This window comes from Dioscorea cayenensis, chromosome 5 (genome assembly GCF_009730915.1).
Source record: "Dioscorea cayenensis subsp. rotundata cultivar TDr96_F1 chromosome 5, TDr96_F1_v2_PseudoChromosome.rev07_lg8_w22 25.fasta, whole genome shotgun sequence".
Lineage (NCBI taxonomy): Eukaryota > Viridiplantae > Streptophyta > Magnoliopsida > Dioscoreales > Dioscoreaceae > Dioscorea > Dioscorea cayenensis.
The window spans coordinates 24,598,844-24,620,895 of NC_052475.1; the positions used below are offsets into that span (position 1 = coordinate 24,598,844).

General features: G+C 34.4%; 2 protein-coding genes and 1 pseudogene across 3 annotated transcripts; all 3 read left to right on the forward strand.

Moving 5' to 3' along the window:
* The first annotated feature begins 2,446 nt into the window (after positions 1-2,446).
* On the forward strand, positions 2,447-6,400 carry LOC120260542 (annotated as a pseudogene).
* Positions 6,401-13,740: 7,340 nt separating this feature from the next.
* LOC120260710 (rust resistance kinase Lr10-like) lies at positions 13,741-16,107 on the forward strand. Its single transcript, XM_039268264.1, has 3 exons — positions 13,741-14,448; positions 14,568-14,755; positions 14,851-16,107. The coding sequence occupies exons 1-3, from the start codon at positions 13,742-13,744 to the stop codon at positions 15,948-15,950; spliced, it is 1,995 nt and encodes a 664-aa protein (XP_039124198.1). The 5' UTR covers position 13,741; the 3' UTR covers positions 15,951-16,107.
* A 645-nt stretch (positions 16,108-16,752) lies between these two features.
* Positions 16,753-20,360, forward strand: LOC120259828 (sm-like protein LSM8). Of its 2 annotated transcripts, none has more exons than XM_039267275.1 (8): positions 16,753-16,858; positions 17,071-17,153; positions 17,287-17,327; positions 17,647-17,721; positions 19,026-19,078; positions 19,186-19,829; positions 20,047-20,109; positions 20,187-20,360. In XM_039267275.1, exons 2-6 carry the CDS (start codon positions 17,117-17,119, stop codon positions 19,274-19,276), a joined length of 297 nt encoding a protein of 98 aa, XP_039123209.1. In that variant the 5' UTR covers positions 16,753-16,858; positions 17,071-17,116; the 3' UTR covers positions 19,277-19,829; positions 20,047-20,109; positions 20,187-20,360. The 2 variants fall into 2 exon arrangements, with proteins under 2 accessions (XP_039123209.1, XP_039123210.1); XM_039267276.1 differs by having other exon boundaries at positions 16,773-16,858; positions 17,098-17,153.
* The last annotated feature ends 1,692 nt before the right edge of the window (positions 20,361-22,052 follow it).

Sequence of the window (22,052 nt, forward strand, 5' to 3'; positions counted from 1 at the left end):
ATTTACCACGGGACAATTTAATAATGGTCAATGTTTTTATCCTTTTATCTAATGCATGAGATTTGTTGTTAATATAAAAATAATTAATTTATTTTAACAAAATGTGATGAAAAATCGCATCAATGATAAGTTGATATATATATATATATACATAATTGACTTAGAAGTCATCATAGACTTAATTTGCAAGGAACACTTATGTGCGAAAATGAAGTGAGAAAATGGCTTAAGTGGTCACCTAGTTTGGCTGACTAAAAGTCATCAGACGTAATTTTTGATGGGACGATTAATGCATTAGCCATTGCCACACAAGTACCAATCATCACTTGCAGAAGGCAAATTTCCTAGAAACCTCAGTAATGACCGACTCTTTATCTGTTGCGTGTGTGGAAAAAACACGGTATTAGTGGGACCATTCATTCAACACTCAGTATCAATATCACAATATCTACCAATGGAACAATGAATAGGTATTGCAAAAACAATATACAACTAATCTTATAAAAATAAAATAAAAGACATTAATTTAATGTGGTTCCATTAAAAACAATTCTACATCCACGGGAGAACAATACGCTTTAAAATCTCTTTGCTTTGAAATCTCATGCTGATCTTTCTATTCTTGACGTTCCCTTCTCTGTGGAGGAGATAAAAGAGGCGGTTTTCGAGTTGGGAGCCAATAAAGCGCCGAGTCCAGACGACTTCCCTATCCGTTTCTTCCAACGTTTTTGGGATATTGTCCAAACGGAACTAGTAATCTTGTGTGAGGACTTCTACTTTGGAAGAGCCAACATTGAACGCATCAACTGGGCTTGCATTTCGCTAATTCCTAAGGTTGAGTGTCCAGAAGCGCCCTCTGACTACAAGCCGATTAGTTTGATCAACTCTACCCTTAAGATCATCTCTAAACTATTAGCTTCCAGGCTAAGTAAGGTCATCGATCATCTGGTTGATAACTCGCAGTCGACCTTTATTAAGGGTAGATGTATTGTCGACAACATTGTTACGGCTGAAGAGTTGTCTTTAGCATGCACAATCGTAGGCTCCCAGGCCATATTCTCAAGGTGGATTTTTCTAAGGTGTTCGATTCCGTGGATTGGGATTTCCTCTTTGATCTGTTAGAGGCTAGAGGGTTTGGTAGGCGTTGGGTCGGCTGGATGCAGTCCCTCCTCTTTTCCTCAAAGGCCAACATTCTGGTTAATGGCTCGCTTAGTGGCTATGTGCGTTATCGCCGAGGACTGAGACAGGGGGATCCTCTTTCTCCGTTGCTCTTAGTCCTTGTTACGGATGTGTTGGGGACGATGTTCTCTCACGCATTATGCTCCAGGGTGCTGATCGGTGTCCCTCTGGGCAATCAGGGGCCGATGTGCAATTTGCATTATGTTGATGACTTACTCGTTCTGACTACCGGGGTTTGGAGGAATTACGCATTATTAATCTGATACTGTATCTCTTTGAAGGAATGTCAGGCCTGGAAACCAACTTCTCTAAAACTTGCCTTTTTTCTACTCGGTTATACCAACTTCCAAATATTTCTGAGGCCCAGACCCTGTGTTGCGCGATTGATCGCCTCCCGGTCACCTATTTGGGTATCCCCATTTCTGAGGTCCAGGGACGGCTGTCCTCCTGGAAATCTCGTCAATTGTCCATTGGGGGTAGACTTACCCTCTTGAACTCGGTTTTATCTGCTAGCCCTACGTATTGGATGTCTATTTTTTGACTCCCGAGCTGGGTTAAAGAGATCGATAGGATTCGGAGGGATTTTTTGTGGATGGGGCCGGACATTGAAAAACCTAAATGCCGCCTGGTGGGTTGGAAGATTATTTGTCGGCCATAGGAACTATATCATGAAAAATAATAAGGGTACCAGAATAAAAAAAAAAGGCATAAAACTATAAGAGGGTTACCAAGCTTTAAAAACTAGACTTATCTCAAAAACAAGGGTTTTACTTTATTTTAATAAGATCAAGTAAGAACAAAAGCTCTTCTCTACACTTTCATTTTTTCCATTATCTAAATACAAGAGAACTTACTATCTGTATCTTTTCTGTCATTACATAATATTCAACAAACATAACATTATATAAATAATAGAGTAATTTAGACAGTTGGATTAAAACAGATCAAGATTTAGTTTCATCCCAAAGATATCAAACCAATATTTAACATTATTTTGAAACTTTCTGTTGGTTCATAAGCATTAATATAACTTTATCTTGAGAAACTTCAGCAAAAATGACAACTGGTGGACTGAATTGGAATCATGACCATGTTGCAAGCAAGATGTTTGGAAATTCCAAGTACGACAAGCATTACATGTATAGTGTTCCCCATATAACATTGGTGAAACATGTACATTAGTTTTTGATATTGGTGTTGTGATCAGTAATACTGAGAGTAAGTTATGCATGATAAATTGTGGTACATTCAGACGGAACGTTAGTCTATTATTAACATCAAGCATGAAATTTTACATAGCATAACGATTAGAAAGGAAATTCGTGATCTGAATTACATGGAATCATATGCAGCGTGGTCCTGGAATCAATTATAATTAACAGCTAATTTTGACTATTAATAATTTGTGAATAGATGGATGAACACATCTTAAAAATATGTGGCCACGGAGTTAAATATAGCCAGTGCAAAGAAGCTTAAAATACCAGTCATTCATCATAGTCCTTTATCCCGGATAATTAATGCAGCCATGGCCTGTGTCATAGCAACTACTGTAGTAAGTCTGCTTTCATTCTTCATCCTCCTCATCTACTTTTCTTTTCTTTTCGCCGAGAAGACAGTGGAACAATGCTTTTCTTCTTGTGGAAATATCACCACTATGCCCCCAATGAGTCTAAAAGGCAGTACTTCCAACTGCATGAATCCCGGTCAACAAAAGTTTGAGCTCACCTGCGACAGCAGCAACCGTGCCATTTTGAATCTGTTCTCCTCTGATTATTATGTCACCAACATCTCGCACTTTCCCTCTTCTTTCAGTCATGCGGGAGGCCCTGTCTTTGAAATGAAGGTTATTGATGTCAGCATGGCAAACCACAGCTGCAGGCTTCCACTTCATTCTCTGCCAGCCAGCAAGGTCATGAGACCTGATTTCCCTTATAATTACTTCGCATCATATCCTGGTAATAAATGGGTTAGTTTTGTGAATTGCTCAAACGAGGTGAAGAACAACAACATCTACAAGCCTGTGCCTTGCTTGAGAAATACTGATAACAATAGTTTCATCTATGTTATTGCTAGCAAAGAAGCATATAGAGTTGGAAATCTTGTCAAATCCTGCAGCTTTCTTTCCATGACTGCCGTGAGTTATGATGCTGCTACAATCGACTCAGGAACTGACATATTTAAGCTTCTTGCCCAGGGGTTCACCCTTGGTTCCCTTAGTTTCCTTGGTTCTCTTAGCAGGCAATTTTTGTTAGGAGAGGTTCCTTCTATGTTGCTGTGGATGTTCTCACTTCTAGCAGGTATGGAATACAACATATATATTTGAGCGTCATTTAGCTGTTCCTTTTACTAGTTTGTATGTATTAAAAAATCTTACTCTTTACTGGGGAAAATATTAGAGATAATAATCTCATTTAACCAAATAAATACAGATATGAATATCTAGCTTGTGTTCTTGTCAACTCATAAATGAATTACTGAGACACAACAAGCCATTGGGATATAAAGTAGTGATGGGTAGGGCGCAAGGTTGAATCTCTGTGCTTAGAGGTGCAAACTGGGCCGTGCCGGCCCGAGCCCGGCACGGCCCAGCACGAGTTGGGCCGTGCCTGGCCTGGCACGGCCAGCTACAGTGCCAGGCCAGGCTGGCACGGCCCATATCTCTGGGCCGTGCCAGGCCACACTTTGGTGGCCCGCGGGCCGGCACGGCCCGCCAGTTTTTTTTTATTTTTTTGTATTTGTTTCCCCAACTAATTTAAATATTAGAAAATGACATTTGTAGCCCCTTTAACAACTATAAAACGGCTAGTTTTTAAGGCTATTTTAGACTTTAAAATATAATTAATCAAATGAAGTTTGAAGTTTGTAATTTTCTAAATTGTTTTCGAAGTTTGTAATTTTCTAAATTGTTTCGAAGTTTGTAATTTTCTAAGTTGTCCTCATAGTTTTTAAATAAATGGCAATTTTTTTCCTATATCTATTTGTAATTTATTTTTAGTTTATCTCTATTTTTTCTATGTAATTTTATTTTCTAATATTATGTTAAATTTAAAAAAGTTTATCTTTTTTGTATTCATGTAAATTAAAATTTTTTGCATATTTTTTAATTATTTTTTCTATAGTCTTTATGTGTTGTATATTTTTTACAATCAAGAAACTTATATTTTATGATATTTAGATTTTTTTAAAAAAAAATTCCATATTTTTAGTATTTTTAAAGTATTTTTTACAATTTTTACAATATTTTTAAAGAATTTAAATAATTTAATATTAAAAAAGCGGGCCGGCCAGGCCCGGCACGGCCCAGCCCAGCTGGCCTGGGCCGTGCCCTGGGCTGGGCCGACCCCCCTTGTACGGTGGGCCGTGCCGGCCCGGCACGATTGCAAGCCGGGCCGGGCTGGCCCGAGCACGTACAGTGCTCGGGCCGCACCGTGCCCGGGCCGTGCCGGGCCGGGCCGGCCCATCTTGCACCTCTATCTGTGCTGAAGTACTGTATCAATACTCTAGTGGAGTGCAACAAAACTTTGTATCATTACTCCCAGTCCATATACTGTTTATGGTATTATTTAAATGGGTCCAATGGATCCAATGTAGGAGATGTTATATTCCTCTCTTCTAAGATTGCATGATTAAGAGATTTATTAGTTTTGCTTGGTTCCTGAAAATTTATTTTAGGTGAACACATGGTAGGACTTTCATCACCCCTCACATGACTCTTGGCTGGGTCAATAAATTTTTAGATGGTCGATAAATCACTGTAACTGATGCACTACAATACTTTGATAGGGCGACGCTTATCTTTTGTTTAAAAAAAAACAATTACTGTGGCACTTATCATTCAAGTGAAGAAGCCATGAACTAAGATATATATATATATATATATATATATATATATATATATATATATATATATATATTGAAAATAGCTAGTAGATAAGTCACAAATTATTTTGGAAGGCGTACTAATATTTTCCATTAATATCTGTTATGACAGTACCCATCTTGTTTGGAAGGATTGTTGTTATGGCATTGACAATGTGCTGCTTTTTGTCATGCAAGCTTCGCAAGATGATCATATCTGTTGACAATGTAGAGAGGTTTTTGAGGATGCAAAAAGGTCTTGTACCAACTCGGTACTCATACACTGATATCATAGCATTGACCAGTCATTTTAAGAAGAAACTAGGTCACGGAGGATTTGGCTCTGTCTTTGAAGGGCAACTTCCTGGGAACCATCTGATTGCCGTCAAAATGTTGGGGCACTCCAAGGCCAATGGTGAAGATTTCATCAATGAAGTCTCTACCATTGGAAGGATTCATCATGTCAATGTAGTAAAACTAGTTGGTTTCTGCTCAGATGGTTCATAGAGAGCCTTGGTATATGAGTACATGGCTAATGGTTCACTGGACAAGTTGATATTCTCTTCCACCAGTGGCTCCAACCATAGATTCTCTTTGGAGAAACTAACTGAGATTGCTTTAGGAATTGCCAAAGGGATTGACTATCTACATCAAGGATGTGATATGCAGATACTTCATTTTGATATCAAGCCCCATAATATTCTCTTAGATCATAATTTTATTCCAAAAATTTCTGATTTTGGCCTTGCAAAGCTATATCCAAGAGATTACAACTATGTGTCACTCAGTGTTGCACGAGGAACTATAGGATATATTGCTCCAGAGTTGATTTCAAGGAGTTTTGGTCTTATCTCCCACAAGTCTGATGTTTATAGTTTCGGCATGCTACTTATGGAAATGGCTAGTGGGAGAAGAAATGTAGATCAGAAAGCAGAAAATACTAGCCGAGTTTATTATCCATCATGGATTTACGATAAACTTAATAATCCAATTGATCATGATGCCCAAGAAATTGACACCGGAGTTGCAAAGATTGTAATCAGTGATTCTGAGAAGAAGTTATGCATGATCGGTTTGTGGTGCATTCAGATGAGGCCTTCTGATCTGCCTTCAATGAGCAAAGTATTAGAGATGCTTGAAGGTGATGTTGATGACCTGCAAATGCCACCCAAACCTTTCTTTTCAGATCCGCGTCCAGCAATTTTAAGCCTACCATGCTCCAACATCTCACAAGATGAACTAAATAACAGTTCTGACGACATTGTTTGTTTAGCCTAAAAGCAGTTCATCTGTTTAATTCCTCTGTTTTAATTAAATCCCAGTGAATGATACTTATAAACGGAAATGATCTTAGCTTCAATATAGTAGCTTGCAATCTTTGTTATAATATTTTTAATATTGTAAATTTTTAATATGACATTCTTTCATGGCATATGGTGGTTATAGTGGTTAGTGAACATCTCTTCATGTAAATAGAAAGTTATGGAAGTTATGTTGTATTTCTTTGTGTAATAAAGAAGTTACATGTAGTTAAAAGACATCTTTTTGTATAATAAAATGAGTTAAATAGTTATTATGCATCATTTTGAACTTTCAAATCTGAATTCTATATAAGAACACTTAAGTGTTGAATGGAAGATATATAGGAATATAGAATTTCGGAACATTTCTTTTTAAGTGTAACAACAAAACACCTTCTCTTTTTCTCTAAAACTTACTTTGTTGTGTATAACATTGTAAGAGGATTTTTTTTGTATCGTAAAGTCGTTTAGCATTCACCTTTGACACACATTATAATTAAGGGGCTAATTCTCTTTTTAGAAAAGTATTTTTCTGCCTAGAATCCTATTTCGGATCCATTTTGTTGATAGCTGAGTAATCAATAAAGTAAATGAACTTTTATCTTCAACGAAAATGAGGCTGTGGCGAATGACTTTTGTAATTAGTGGCTCTTGCTTTATGCCCCCAACCTTGTATTTTGTATTTCAGGAGCTATACTGATGATTGACTTTGCTATTATCTTTTACTTTACTCTTTGCTTGTGTTAGATTATGATATTTCCGGGAGGTGCAGGAGCCAAGTCGCATGAGGGATTATGTTCTTTTTTGAGTAGTTACATCCTATTGGCTTTGTATTTGGACTGACATGCAGTTTTATTTTTTTAACTCTTTTACAATGTTTTTATTTATTATTTATTTTTTTAAATAAATAAGTCACTCACCTTAAACAATATTGTGAGAGTTAGTTAATTTTTTAATGTCTCACTTGGTAAAGTAAAGAGTTACAGTCCTTCTAATGGGAAGGTGGTTAACAACACATGAACATTATATATTTTTATAAAAAAATAATTAATTTTGTTTTATAAAAAAGTATAATGACAAAGTTAAGTCAATTGATAAATCAATTGGATAACCCAATGGTATGATACCAAAGTATAAAAGGGGGTCATTGGTTCAAATCCCTCACTGAGCGATCTGCTTTTTCTGTACTTATTACATACATTGTTTACTCATGATTCTTATATTATTCTTATACTGTACATCCGGTTCCACTACTGTTTTAATTAAATGCCAGTGAATGATACTAAGAAAGGGAAATGATCTTAGCTTCAATATTGCAGCTTGCAATCTTTTAATTCAATTTGTTGAGATCTAAGTAACACACATCTGATTCGTTGACAGAAATTCCATTCATTCCTTGTTATTGTAAATTAAATGATCAATCTCTACAGGACATTAGAAACTAAACAAGACAATGAAGTGTTGTTTGGTATGATTCAAATCCATGTAACCTGATCACTTAACAAAAGCAACAATCATATGCTTAAATCACAAATCCAAATTGCTGCTTGTTAAAATTCTGTTCTATGTCTCAGACCATTGGTTTTTCCATCCACCTTTTGTAAATAAATAAATAATATGCTCATTGTTTGGAATTAATCTGTTGGCAAAAAATATTTCCACTATAATTCAATCCTTGAGGTCTCATACATGTTATTTGAAACACAGGAGAGGCTTCTTTATGAATGATGCATAGTATTCTATGCATAATTCAAATGCTTGTGACCTGATCCTTGAAGAACAGCAGCAACTATAACCAAACTCATTTTAAGCTACTAAAATAAGAAGCAACAAAAGAAGAAGCTGAAACTTTAATCTTCAAAAAATACTGACCATGAGGCTGCGGACATGACTTTTCCGATTAGTGGCTCTTGCTTTATGCCCCTAGCCCTGCGGAGCATGGCCTTGTCTGATAGGTGTAACACCATGTGTGAGATCAGGAATAACCATGTTGAGTCTTATCCTTGTATTTGGATTAAAATATAGGTCTTCTTATTCTCTTTCAATGCATTTATAATTTTTATTTAATGTACAAGGGTTTTTTTTTTAAATAAAGTTTATAAGCTGAAAATTTATGAAATTTATTTATTTATATAAAAAATAATTTATTTATTTTATATAAAAAAAATTAGTTGACTTGAAAGTCACCGGAGATTTAATTTGAAAGTAACGCCAATATATGTGCAAAAATGAAATGAGAAAATGGCACAAGTACCAATCATCCTTGCCGGCATCTTAGACTAAGTAGATGGCGATTGTGTAATTGCCACTTGCCAATATTCATCTTGAATCGGTCTTTTCCTGATATCTCCTAACAAATTATTCTATTTTAATTAAAAACTTAGTTAAAATAAATTTACTACAGGACCAAATTATCATTCACTTCTTCTCAATCTAGGTGGGGTGAGGGAAAAAAATAATTTTTTTATTAAATTGAATTTTAACTAAAATATAAAACAAATTGATTTTTTTTAAAAACTTTTTAGTAATTACACATTTTTACAATTGTATGTAAATATTTTTTTAGAAAAATTGGATAAAATAAATTGGAGACAAAGTTATTGATAAGTCAACTATACAACAAAAGGAACAATGTAGAATAAACAAAATATGGGTCCACTAATAGTGGATACAACATAACATAATGAACATAAGCTAACTCTAACCTGGGGAATCTCCAGAGAAGCACAAGAAATCATAGAGTTAATGAACTTTTGAGATAGCTATTGACTATTGTGTGCACGGTCCCTTTTTCACAAGGTCTCAGGAACGTCATGTTGCACTTAATAGTTGCAATTGAATCCCTAAATCTAGTTTTCTTTATCTTAGAAACTGTATTAAAATATAATAAATCATATGATTAGTTTTAAGAATGATATATCAATATGAGGAGTAAGTGAATTCACTCAAGGTTGTTGGTCTAAAATCATTCGTCTAAATTACCTCAGTACCGGACCCCCAGGACCGCTCTTTCATTCTCCTCCTAGGAACAAATCTTTTTTCTAGGCTGGCATTACCCCTTTTCTGCCGGCGTTTAGAGCTTGCACTGCCAAATCAGTTCACAACGGTGCTTCTACCTTCTTCTGGTTTGATAATTGGCTTGGTAGTAGAGCGCCAAAGGACATTTGGCCTGATCTGTTCGATAACTGTTTGTCTCCCTGGATTACTATCAGGCATTTGCTCCAACATACCTCTGATCCGGAGCCCCTCTTCCGTGAGGTTCTGATTGTTGCTCTTCAACCTCTCTTGCAATCACTTCCTGACTGCTCCTCCCCTCTGGAGGATGAGAGTGCTTGGACCTTGGAGAAAAACTGTTCCTTCTCAGTACGCTCTTTCTACAATTTTTTGGTTGATGGTGGTTTGCGCTCCCCTCTCTCTTCTTCCTTCTGGAAAGTGGATTGCCCTAGCAAAGTCACGCTATTTTGCTGGCTTGCTAGTGATAACAAAATCCTTACTTTGTCCAATCTTGCCAAGAAGAGATGTAATTTCCTTAATGCAACAGATACCTGCGTTCTGTGTTATAATGACTCAGAAACTGTTGATCATCTTTTGATCCACTGCAACTTCGCTTCTCGTATTTGGGCTTTTTACGCAAGTTATCTTAACCTCCAGTCTTTCCCAATCTCTCTTGAGCATTTTTGGTCCTCTTGGATTCCCTCCTTAGACTTGCGACTGCGCTCCCCCTGGGATCTTCTTTCCAGAGCAATCTTTTGGACTATCTGGCTGGAAAGAAATAATCGAATCTTCAATTGCACCTTTAATTCAACTGGTTCTATCCTTTTTAAAATCTCTCATTTATTTATTGATTGGTGCTCCGCAGCTAAAGATTCGACCCAACTTGCCTCCAGCGACACCTTTTCGATCGTCAGCGCTCCCTTGATTTCTTGAGCGCCCGGATCGGCTGGATCTCGCCCGTGACTCGCCGCGTCCCCAGGGCCTTGAGTGATCCTTCTTGACTTTCCTGAGCAGACCTCTGTTGCCTCTTGGTGGACTTCGTCTTCTCAGTTCTTGATCGGGGGTCCTTCTACCACTTCTTCCCTTGTTAGTTCCTTCTTATTCTGTTGTGGATTGTCACACCTCTGGTGTAGCATTCTCTTTATTTCCTTGTGCATTTTATTTTCTTGTTCTTGCTTTTTGTTTCGTGTGTTTTTATTGTGTTGGTTGTTTGTATTCAGTGACTTTGCTTCTTTTTAATAAAGCTGTGGTTTATCCACTTTTTATCAAAAGTGAATTCACTTTGAATATATATTAATGCCGCTTTAACAAAATATTCCAAATGATGGTTTGGGCAATAAAGTCCCATGATTCTTTAATAAGTGAATGGAGCTAAGATCTCTAAAGGCCCCAACAATCCTTCATATATATATAATTTAGAAAGACATTAGGCCCAAATAAATAGCCAATGAAGCTCTACACCCTTTTAATGAAGGGACAATGAAGAGAAAAATAATTTACCATTTCAATTGCCCGTCAATCGTCATAAAGCATTCATGTAATAGTTGGAAGCTTGTATGCAAACAATTTCTCAAAAACAAATTATGTACAACTTTTACAAATATAAGAGGTTGAAGATCTAATTTTCTCTCACAACAATGATTGAAAGTTATGGCTTGCTCACATTAAAAAAAAACACATTATCCATGTAAGTGATTATTTCATAAAATTTTGAAGAGAAATTATTTAAAAAAAAATCTAATTTTTTTTAAGGGAAATATATAACTACCATCTCTAGACATAATTATGAAATTTTTAATAAAAGTTTTTGTTTGAGAAAAAAATTAAGAATATTTAAACATTATTGTATGTTAAATTTTATTTGAGAAGAACACTTGATAAACCAAGCCATAATAATAAAATATTTTTATTTAATATAGATAAAATATTTGTAGCCAACGTCATAATGACCGAACAGTTAAGGTAACTCTCATGTTGGAGATCTAAGATTTGTGATTGAGGTGTAAATAATATGTGGTATGCATTGGCTTATTCATATTGTCAAAAATATAAAATAAAATAATAAAAATAAAATACTTTTCAACAATACTTACATGCAGTATAAAACCATTTTATTTATTAGAATTGACTTTATATCGCATTTGTCAACAAGGGTACCGAAAATTCCAACTAAGTTAACCATCAAATTTTTTTTAATAAAGAGGATAAACCTCAGGCCATCAATCTTTTTTTAAAAAAATATATTTAATAATTAATTCTATAAAAATATTATAAAATTTTCCACATTGACTCAACATATATATTTTTCTGGGGGTCTTTTAATTTTATTTTTTTTTTGGTATATATGGCGCTTATTTTTTTATTTTTTTATTTTGATAAAAATAGATAATCACGACTTTATTAGCAAACTGGAGAACAGAACAATACGAAGCAATACAAACTAATGCTAGGAAGCATGGGTAGAGAAAAGCAAAAGAACAAGAACAAGACCAAGATGAATAAGAAGTACATCACCAATGGTGATGCACTTCTAAAATCACACACTAAAGTAGCAAAAGAAGAGATAACACAGAGGAGTTGACGAAGTCTGCAAAAAGGTGATGGAGGTCAACTCATGCTGAAGGAAGAGGGGATCACTCTTGAAGTGGTTGTGGTGCCGCGATGTTGGGATGCTTGCTCGTTCAGGAAGGTGAGCGAACGCTTTAGATTCTGGATGGAGTCGCTAGGGAGTAATTAGTGTTGATCTCTAGCTACAGAAAGCCATGCTAAAAGCAGGTGAATGATTTTAACAATAATTGACTGCAAAGGTAAAACAAGAGAGTTAAAATTTGATTGTTTTTTCAAGAGAAATATTCCATAAAATTGATTTAGAAAGTAGATAAAAAAAAAGTCGATGTCAAACATCAATGAATGGTATCTAAGACCTCCAAACTTCTGAAATTGAAAGAGGATGGAAATGAAGAAATTATTCCTTTTTTTTAATAGAACATATTGGCCAATACCATTGTTAAAGTTAACCATCGTTAGAAGATATATAAATAAAAATAATAAATTTGCTCTGTTCTGTATCAAATATGCTTCTCAGAAATTTTTTTGTTTTAAGAGTTAAGTCTTGATTTTTACAACATATTACAATATCAAAAAGGCTCCTTTAGATGCTTAAAACTTGATCTCTTAACAAAAACAACAATTATTTATTAAAAAATTAACATACTATGATATCTATATATATACATAGGTAATCTTTATTGGGTAAATAATGTATAGAAGCATATACTTCCAACTATAACAATTTTAACAAGTATACATTGAATAATTAAGCTCAGTACTTGAAGACCATGACGGTACTTCCAATTTATGTCCATCTTAATAGGTAGGGTATATATTAACAAAAGTAATATATTGGACACCGTGGTATGTAATTAACTACACCTATCTAACTTCACCTAAGTCATCCTCATCTTTTTAGGAATGACTTAGATGAAGTTAGATAGGTGTAGTTGGTGTAGTTCACCATTGATATTGTGACACGTGTCTCAAAAATATATAAATATATAATAATTTTTCTATAATGCTCTTACTTTTTTTTAAAAATTACTCCTCTCATGACACGTGTCAAACATCCAATGGTGGACTATACTAACTACACCTATCTAACTTCACCTAAGTCATCCCCAATCTTTTTTCCTATAATAAAAATTTAACTCCACAGAAAATTTTAAAACGAATAATCATCCAAAATTAAGCATCAAATATAATTAATTTAAGACTACTTAAATTTATATTATCATAAAAATAATTGCAATATAAATTAAAATTTAACAAAAAATATTTAGTTACCACATTCGTTTGAAGCTCTTAACATACGAAGCAACATTAGAAAAAAGTATAACTTTTTTCAATAAAAAATATAGGCATGATTACTAATAACACATGGCAAGCGGAAGTCATTTAAGATTTTTTTTTAAAATATAAATAAGTTATAACCCAAATCCATTGTTTAGGGGAGATATTTGAACCCTCAAGAGGGGAAAATAAATTATTATTATTATTATTATTATTATTATTATTATTATTATTATTATTATTTGACAGAGATAGTAGTTTTGAGATGTAATTTGGAGGTGCTTGCTAAGTCAGTCTTCCATCATTCACATGATGACTTTGAATACAAGCACAAGCTTGAAGTCTTGGTAGACGCTTAAATTCCAACCTCACGATCAAGATGATAATGCCAATTATTATTATTTCTTAAAATTTTTTTATAAAAGCTTAAGGATTTTGGATTATTCACACGTACTTATGCAACAGGCCGAATATCTGAGAAAGGGGTGTGTATTGTGTCTTGCATAGAAGAAATATATACTTGTGAGGTTGCAACAACAATTTCGTATTCCAGATCAGATATGGCTAACTCCGCTTCTGCTGCACCTTTGCTCTCCATTTTTTTCTTCTTCTTCTTCTCCTCCTCCGTTGTTGTCTCCGGAGGGCGCCATGATTGTCCTCCCTCTTCATGTGGGAACATCACAAACATTAAAAATCCTTTCCGTCTAAAAGATGACCCGTCCAACTGTGGCGATCCAAACTATGAGCTCACCTGCGATGGTCTCAACCGCACCATCCTCACTTTACTCAACAACAGCTACTACGTCATCAATATTACATACTTGTCCTATGATTTTTATATAGAAGTCGATTTCAAAATAGAAGTCGTGGATGTAGGCATGGTGAACGACGGCAGCTGTCATCTTCCCCTTCCCCATCTGACACTCTTTGAGATGAACAGTAACAGTTACTACATGACAAGGCAAGACTCATGGGTTACTTTGGTGAATTGCTCAAAAGAAGTGAAGAACAACTCCAAGTACAGGCCTGTGCCTTGCTTGAGCGACAACAACTCCTTCATCTATTTCATCAATTATACTTATGAATCATATGTAGTTCGTAATCTTATGTGTTCCTGCCGCTCACTTGCAATATTCCCTGTTAAATATTATGAATTCTCAGACCAACTGCCAACTGACATAATCAAGTTTCTAGCTCAGGGGTTCACCCTCTCTAGGAATATTTCCATGCCAAACACCTTCCGAGATTGCTTGTGGAGTTCCATAAGGTGAGCATTTATTTCCAACAGAGTATGTGAATATGAGTACAGTACATGTATATATGTATATGCATACCACGTAAGTGCTGGATTCTTATGAAACACTGTAATTTGTATATATTTTGCAGGAGGGCTTATCGGTTCTTCAAGGACAAAGAAAATCCAATTTTATACCGAATTCCAGTGTTCGTGATTGGATCAGAGTTTTCTTTTGTTTTCTGCCTATTCGACGGAGGCTGTATCAAAGATCATCACATTCTTCTGGTACCGATGGTTTTAGTGGTAGTATTGATGCAAATATCCAAAGGATATATTGGTATAAATACAGCATCTCAGTGATTTATAATATTTATTTTACTATATATTAGATTCTGACTATAGGTTAATCTTCTTGGTTTTACTTCTTTGCAGCATTTGTTGTGTTCGGTAGATTTGTGTTTGCGCCTCTGACAATATTTGCCTTCCTCTTTTGCAAATGGTACCAAATGATGTCATCAGTTGATATCGTGGAGAAGTTCTTAAGGCAACAACAAATTTTTGTACCGAATAGATATTCATACACAGATATCATTGCTTTGACCAGCAACTTCAGCGATAAATTGGGTCAAGGAGGATTTGGTTTTGTATTCAAAGGTCGACTGTCTTGGAATCGACTTATTGCTATTAAGATGTTGGCAAATTCCAAAAATAATACCGGTGAAGAATTCATTAATGAAGTTTCAACCATTGGTAGGATTCACCATGTAAATGTGGTGAAACTAGTTGGTTTTTGTGCAGAAGGCCAACAAAGAGCTTTGGTGTATGAGTACATGGCTAATGGTTCCCTTGACAAGTATATCTTCTCTTCTAATAATGGCCCCAACCACAAATTTTCTTTAGACAAACTGATTGATATAGCAATTGGAGTTGCTCGAGGAATTGATTATCTACATAACGGATGCGATATGCAAATCCTTCATTTTGACATCAAACCACATAATATTCTTTTGGACCATAATTTCAATCCAAAAATTTCTGATTTTGGCCTGGCAAAACTATATCCAAGGGACAACAAATTCGTATCACTCAGTGTTGCTAGAGGAACTATAGGATATATTGCACCAGAGTTGATATCAAGAAGTTTTGGTATTATCTCCCATAAATCTGATGTTTATAGTTTTGGGATGCTACTCTTGGAAATGGCTGGTGGAAGAAGAAATTCAAATCTAAAAGTAGAGAATACAAGCCAAGTTTATTATCCATCATGGATTTATGACAAACTTATCAATAATATGGTTAAGCATGATGCAGTGGAAGCAGATACAAATACAAGCATTGTGATTGATAAAGGGGAAAAAAAGTTATGCATGATAGGTTTGTGGTGCATACAAATGAGTCCATCAGATCGACCCTCTATGAGTCAAGTATTAGACATGTTAGAAGGTGATGTTCATAGCTTGCAAATGCCACCCAAACCCTTTTTTTCAGAGCCTACTCAGACACCTCAAGAGATGTCATACTTACACAGCTAGCGGTGATGAAAAATTGACTACTATCTCAGAAGATGTTGATGAGATAAATTAAAGGGGTTCCTTGAAGTCATATAGTATTTACTCCTTAGCGATCAAATGTAATCTAATTAAAATAACATTTGAATTTTATGATCTTGTTTTTATAAACAACTGTATTTCCGAGTTTTATCAATTGGTTAAGTAAATATTAATCTAATTATGCAAGCTTAATTCTTTATTGTTTTAATTAATAAATTTAATATGATAAAATTGCTTAAAATTTCTTTTTTCTAGGAAGCACCCACTTGATGAGAAAAATTTATTATACACTTGATAAGAAACATTAATTATAAAAATATAGAGAAAGCAAATAGGAATTGCAATGCTTTAATCTACTTAAATGGCTTGTGAAGGCCAATGAGCATCTTGGTTTCAGTTTCACTTAAATGCTTAATACTGTATCTTTCTTTTTTTTTTTTTAATTACCACAGCTGTATGGTTCATTGATCTAGCTAAATATGATTTTTTTTTTTTATGGTATATCAATAATTACTTGCTTTTACAAGAATATACAAGCAATTCTCCCAAATTAAATTTGTAAAGGCAAAAAAAACTGTGACATTATAAAAAATTTTGGAGTAAATTATTGGGGCTAATGATGACGTAAAGGTTTAAATGTAATTTATTTATTTTCAGGGATTCGAATGCAATTGCAATGTTTTTAATCTTAATCTTGTGTTATAATTTAAAAAAAATAATTTTTACAAATATATATATATATATTATTAAATATATGTAACTGCAAATAATTCTAGAGAAACTAAAAGATTATATATTTGATTAAAAACAAACCCCACACTGTTCCTAAAAACCCTCGCTTTCTCAGTCACCGCTCGTCTGCTCGAGGGATTCCGTCCGCTCAGCCTCTGGTATCCATTCTCTCCGCCTTCTTCTTAATTCCACTTCTAGGGTTCCGATCATGGATGGTCTTGGTTTGACATCGATTGGTTTTTATATATTTATGATTTCTATGGAACGCCAATTTTGGAAGATGAATTTGTTCCTCCTGTTTATTTTATTTTATTTTATTTTTAATGATGTTTTCTCTTGATTGGTGAGTTTAATTCGAGGTTTTTTGCAGTTTTTGTGAGAAAATTATTTGATTTAGGGCTTTGTGGAGTGGCGAAATGGCTACTGGTCCTGGACTTGAATCTCTCGTGGACCGTAAGAGCTCTCTACTTGTTGTCAGTTAGACTAGTCTGATTATTAGATGCTTACAGATTTGAAATGCCGCATTAAAAATCTGATTTTTTATAAATGTTAGTGGCATTGATTCTGGTGTTCTTTATCTTTGCAGAGACCATATCTGTGATCACAAATGATGGACGCAATATAGTGGTGAGATGCATCTTTTTGTTTGTATTGAATTGTTTAACTATCTTATTTTTGTAGGTAAATCTATGTAATTTGTATTCCTGATGAATCTGGACGGGTTCTCTTTTCTATTTTATGCTTCCAAGATGTTCCCAATTTCTTTATTTTTGTTCTTCAGTTGTTCACATTTTTAGGTTAATGCTCTAGAATATGGCTTTTATTATTTCTGATGATTCAATTTTTATTATCTTGTTGAATAGTTCTTTGGCTTATTTAAATTTGTTGAAACAATATTAACGATTTATCTCCGATTTTCTTGTGATATGATTTGTGATTGCCATAGGGAGTTTTAAAAGGCTTTGATCAAGCTACAAACATCATATTGGATGAATCTCATGAGAGGGTTTACTCCACAAAGGTACCTTCAGAGCATTATTTTGTGTATATGATTCATCAAAGCCTTTTCTATATGCAAAACCTTTTCATAATCATCACTGATTGGTCCTGTTTTTGTATAATAATTTATCCTACATTTAAACCTTTTCTTAATGAATTTCTGGTCTCTAGTTCCTACCATAATTTTGGATAACTTGTTATAATGAGAGTGGTTTAACTTTTAGTTATATATATATATATATATATGCGGAGGCACCTGCAAAGGTGTGATATTATCTCTCTGTTAGTTTTCTTCTTTGTGGCTGAAAGCTCGTCTGTTAGACCACATGATTCTTTAAATTGTTGGGTATTTTCTGAGATCATATTTTAATTTTTGAGTTGAAAATTTTCCATTTTTTATTCATCACTGTTACTAAAAAAAGTTCAGTTTAAGGCTTCACCATTATCGTTTATTCAATGTATTAATTTATTCTGCTTCACCTAATTGTTTTTGAAATTTCAGAAGGTTCCTTTAGGCTGCTCATGTATAACTTCCCCAGCACATCTGCCATTTCATCTTATTAAAGTGATCTAACTTGTGTTCCTCTAGGTTATTGATTTTGTTAGAGTGATGATGGATGTAATTGCTTATTATCATACATGTTCAACTTTACATTAAGTTCAACAACCTAGCATGTTCAATACTTGCCATTTGCTTGTTTGTTGCACTGGTGTGTCTTATGCTAATATCTTCCTTGCCAATCCAATTCTTCATGTACTTTAACAAACTTGGCCAACGTGATAATTAAATTATTAGCAAAATGATGATGGTTCTATGGTTTTAAGACTAAAAAAATTTTCAGATGTTCTGTGACCATCTGTTATGTGCACAGATCAGGATTCATTGAACAATGAGAGGGCTTTTGGCAGAAACCTTAAACTGTCTTAGAGAATTACAGAAATATTTTGAGACTAAGGATTGAAGTTTGAGCCTTTGAAAAGAGTTGAACTATTTATTAATATAGGTAACTAAGATTTCTAAGGTGAAATAATTTCATAAGTTCTCTAATACTTTTCAATGATTGTTCCCATCATATGACACCCTTCTTAAATTTTATGATCTATGTTTTATGGTTTTAACCAAAAGTACCTCAGGCCTAATTGCATTGTCTTACAAGGAAAATATATGCTGTCTGTTTTAGTTTCAGGATTCATTTTTTTTGTCTCCTTTTACCTTCTATGCTTTGTATAATGCGGTAAAATTGTATTTTTTGAACAATGGTTTTAAGCTTCCCATGGTTTCTTTATCATCACTGTTATTATGTTTTGTAAATGTATCAATTTCAGGAAGGTGTCCAGCAACTTGTTCTAGGTCTGTATATTATCCGCGGTGATAACATGTAAGTTTGATTTACCTTTGCTGATTGTTTATTTTGTTTTATTTTATGTTATTTACTATTATTATTTGCTTATTGAATCTGGTTCATTAACTCTCTGACGTTTGCAGAAGCGTTGTTGGAGAATTAGATGAAGAACTAGATTCAAGTCTGGACTTGTCAAAACTAAGGGCTCATCCGCTCAAGCCAGTGATCCACTGATGTAGTCCGATATACCCTCAAGTTTCAGTATTGTTGAAGCAAGTTAGGACAAACGTTATACTTTATTGGGAGAGAGTTCCTTCTGGCTAGGTTTTAATTAGTTTGGTCTTATTCTGTGATATATCTTGTTAACTAATTTAAGACTTTTTTCACTAAATAGAACTTGATGTTGTATCAGAATGCAGGATTCTGGTCACGAATTCCGCCTGAGTTATTTGTGCAAACTTTATGCCCTGGTGAAAATTTTTCTGTGGAACATTTGTTAGAAATTTACATTGTATAACTGCCACTTATTATCTTTTTGAGCATCAGTAGTGTTTAGTCTTCCTTTGAGATTGGAAGCGGGATGAGTTGAGACGCTAACAACTAGTCATATGTTCATATGATGTGATTGATGCATTATGACAGGCTTGACTTATAATTCTGTCAAACTTTCTCATTTGATTTTTCATCTATAAACGTTGTAAGTGAAGGACTCATTCCTCATGTATCACCCTTGTCACAGTTCTCAGAGACCATGAAGGAGTTGAATTGAAGAATTTCAATGTAGAAGGTTGTTAAAATCAGTTGTGGTTGCGGTCCATGACTGCAAAATTATATTTAGACCATTTCAAAGTTTACTAATTAATTGCTGTTGAATGAATGTTGAACTTGCTTATTTGTGTATATATATATATATATATATATATATGCACTTGCAATAGCTTCAATTGCTGTATTGTGATATTACAAGATGAAGCTTCATAATTTTGCCTTGCTGGTGATCATAGGTGCAATACTTTCAGCAAGCAGTCTGACAGTAGGCCACCTTTGGGGAGACCAGCATTTTCAAGGTATGTCATTTGTTAGCATTGCTTGAAATAGCTTCACCGTGAAAGATCTAGACCTTTAAGTTTTCCCAATTTATCAGGTACAACTACTGCTATATTCTTGAAAAATGCAGCCATTCTAAGATCCGGAGGATCTGGACCTCCTTCTCCAGTGGGTAACGATTCACACGGCCCTGGGCATTGATAAGCCTTATCAACATTGTATGGTTTAGCATGCATGGCAATTGTTAATAATATCGAAGTTTTCTTTTTTATTTCTTTTTCTTCTTCATTATTGGAACGTAATTGCTGGTTCCAAAAGCAGAAAAAAAAAATGGTTTGATGATGTTCTCCGAGTACCCAAATGCGACACGTATTTCTATTGATCTAATAGTTGTTTGTATGCCTCCATGTAACTTTGTTGAGCTAATAAGGATGAAGTGTTTGACTTGTCATCTTGTGTGGCTGATAGAAACTCATCCACAGTGTCAATTGTATTACATCTTCCATCGTTGGTTTCCCACTAATTTCGGCTTTTTTCAGACCCACATTCATCCATATATTGAGATATATATATATATATATATATAGTAAACCCCACATATCCATCATGGTTGACTTAAGGAAACAATGATTTTTGTTTGATCACTCATCTCAACATAAATCAACTCAAGGGATGGTGGTTCCACTGTTTGTCATGGAAATATTATCAATGATGAACATGATAGCACTAAAGTCAGGAAAACTTTACTTTATCCCACTTTTCTTAACAGTCAAGAGTGTGTGTAGATGAGTGAACGGTTCAAAAAATAAAAATAAAAATTTACAATTCCTCATTCGACCCAAACTGAGGCCCTAAAATATTGGAACGCATAAATTTTCAAAGCCAAATTCATTAAAAGCTTGACCAGAGTTGAAGTTGATTAGATGGGATAGTCTTGTTGTATCCTTCAGCTTGGTGCATGATTGGGGAGAGGGCAGCACATGGACTTGGCCCCATTCATTCATTTGAGTTGGAGCCCCAATTGGACCAAACAAACGAAACATTTCAAACACCCTATCTCTTTCACTTCTTAATTTAAAATAATACTAATAGTAATAATAAGATAAGATGATTCAAATATTAGCTTCTTCTTTTTAAAAAATTATTTTCTTCCTTTATTTATTTATTTATTTATTTGACCAAATGGCAGAGAATTATTCTTGAGGGATTGGGCCGGGGGCCCACTAAAGAATGGGAGCCCGACCAATCTACGGTGTGGAACACCTGATGCTCCCTTTTTTGTCGTGTTCTGTCTTTCCACACATGGGTGGGTCCCACTAGCAAGACGACAAAGATTCCCGCTCCTCCAACAGCCCCACCAAGATTCACTGCCGTATCTCTACGTTTCTGTCGGGATCTGTATAAGTCTCTCATATCTTCTCTTTCACCTTCATTTTTGACCATGAACTAAACCACAATTTTTTTAAAAAAAAATAAATACAGAGGTAAGCGAAAACCTTTTTAACGTTGATTGAAAAAATAATAATAATTCTTAAGTAATTTAAAAAAAAATTAATTCATGTGGGTTCATTCTTCAAAAATAAAGAGAAATAAAGAAAACAGACAGGAGTTAGGGTTTTTACATTCCGATAATTATTAAATTTAAAAACATAATGAAAATAAATGTTCAACTCTTATATATATTGTTATGTTTCTCAACAATATTATCATATATAATAAAACAAGACATAAAAAAAGATAATGATATAATCTGAATTACGCTCGAAAGGAAAACGATGAAAACTTTGAGATTGAAATTTAAGATTGGATCATGGAACAACAAAAAATTGGAGAATAAAAAGAGAATCTATAAAAAGTGATGGGGATTAAAGTCTATCGAGAGAAAGTATGTATCATTATCAACTACCGTCATCATCGACTTTAAATCTTTTAATACTTATTCTCCTCATGTTGTACGACACCA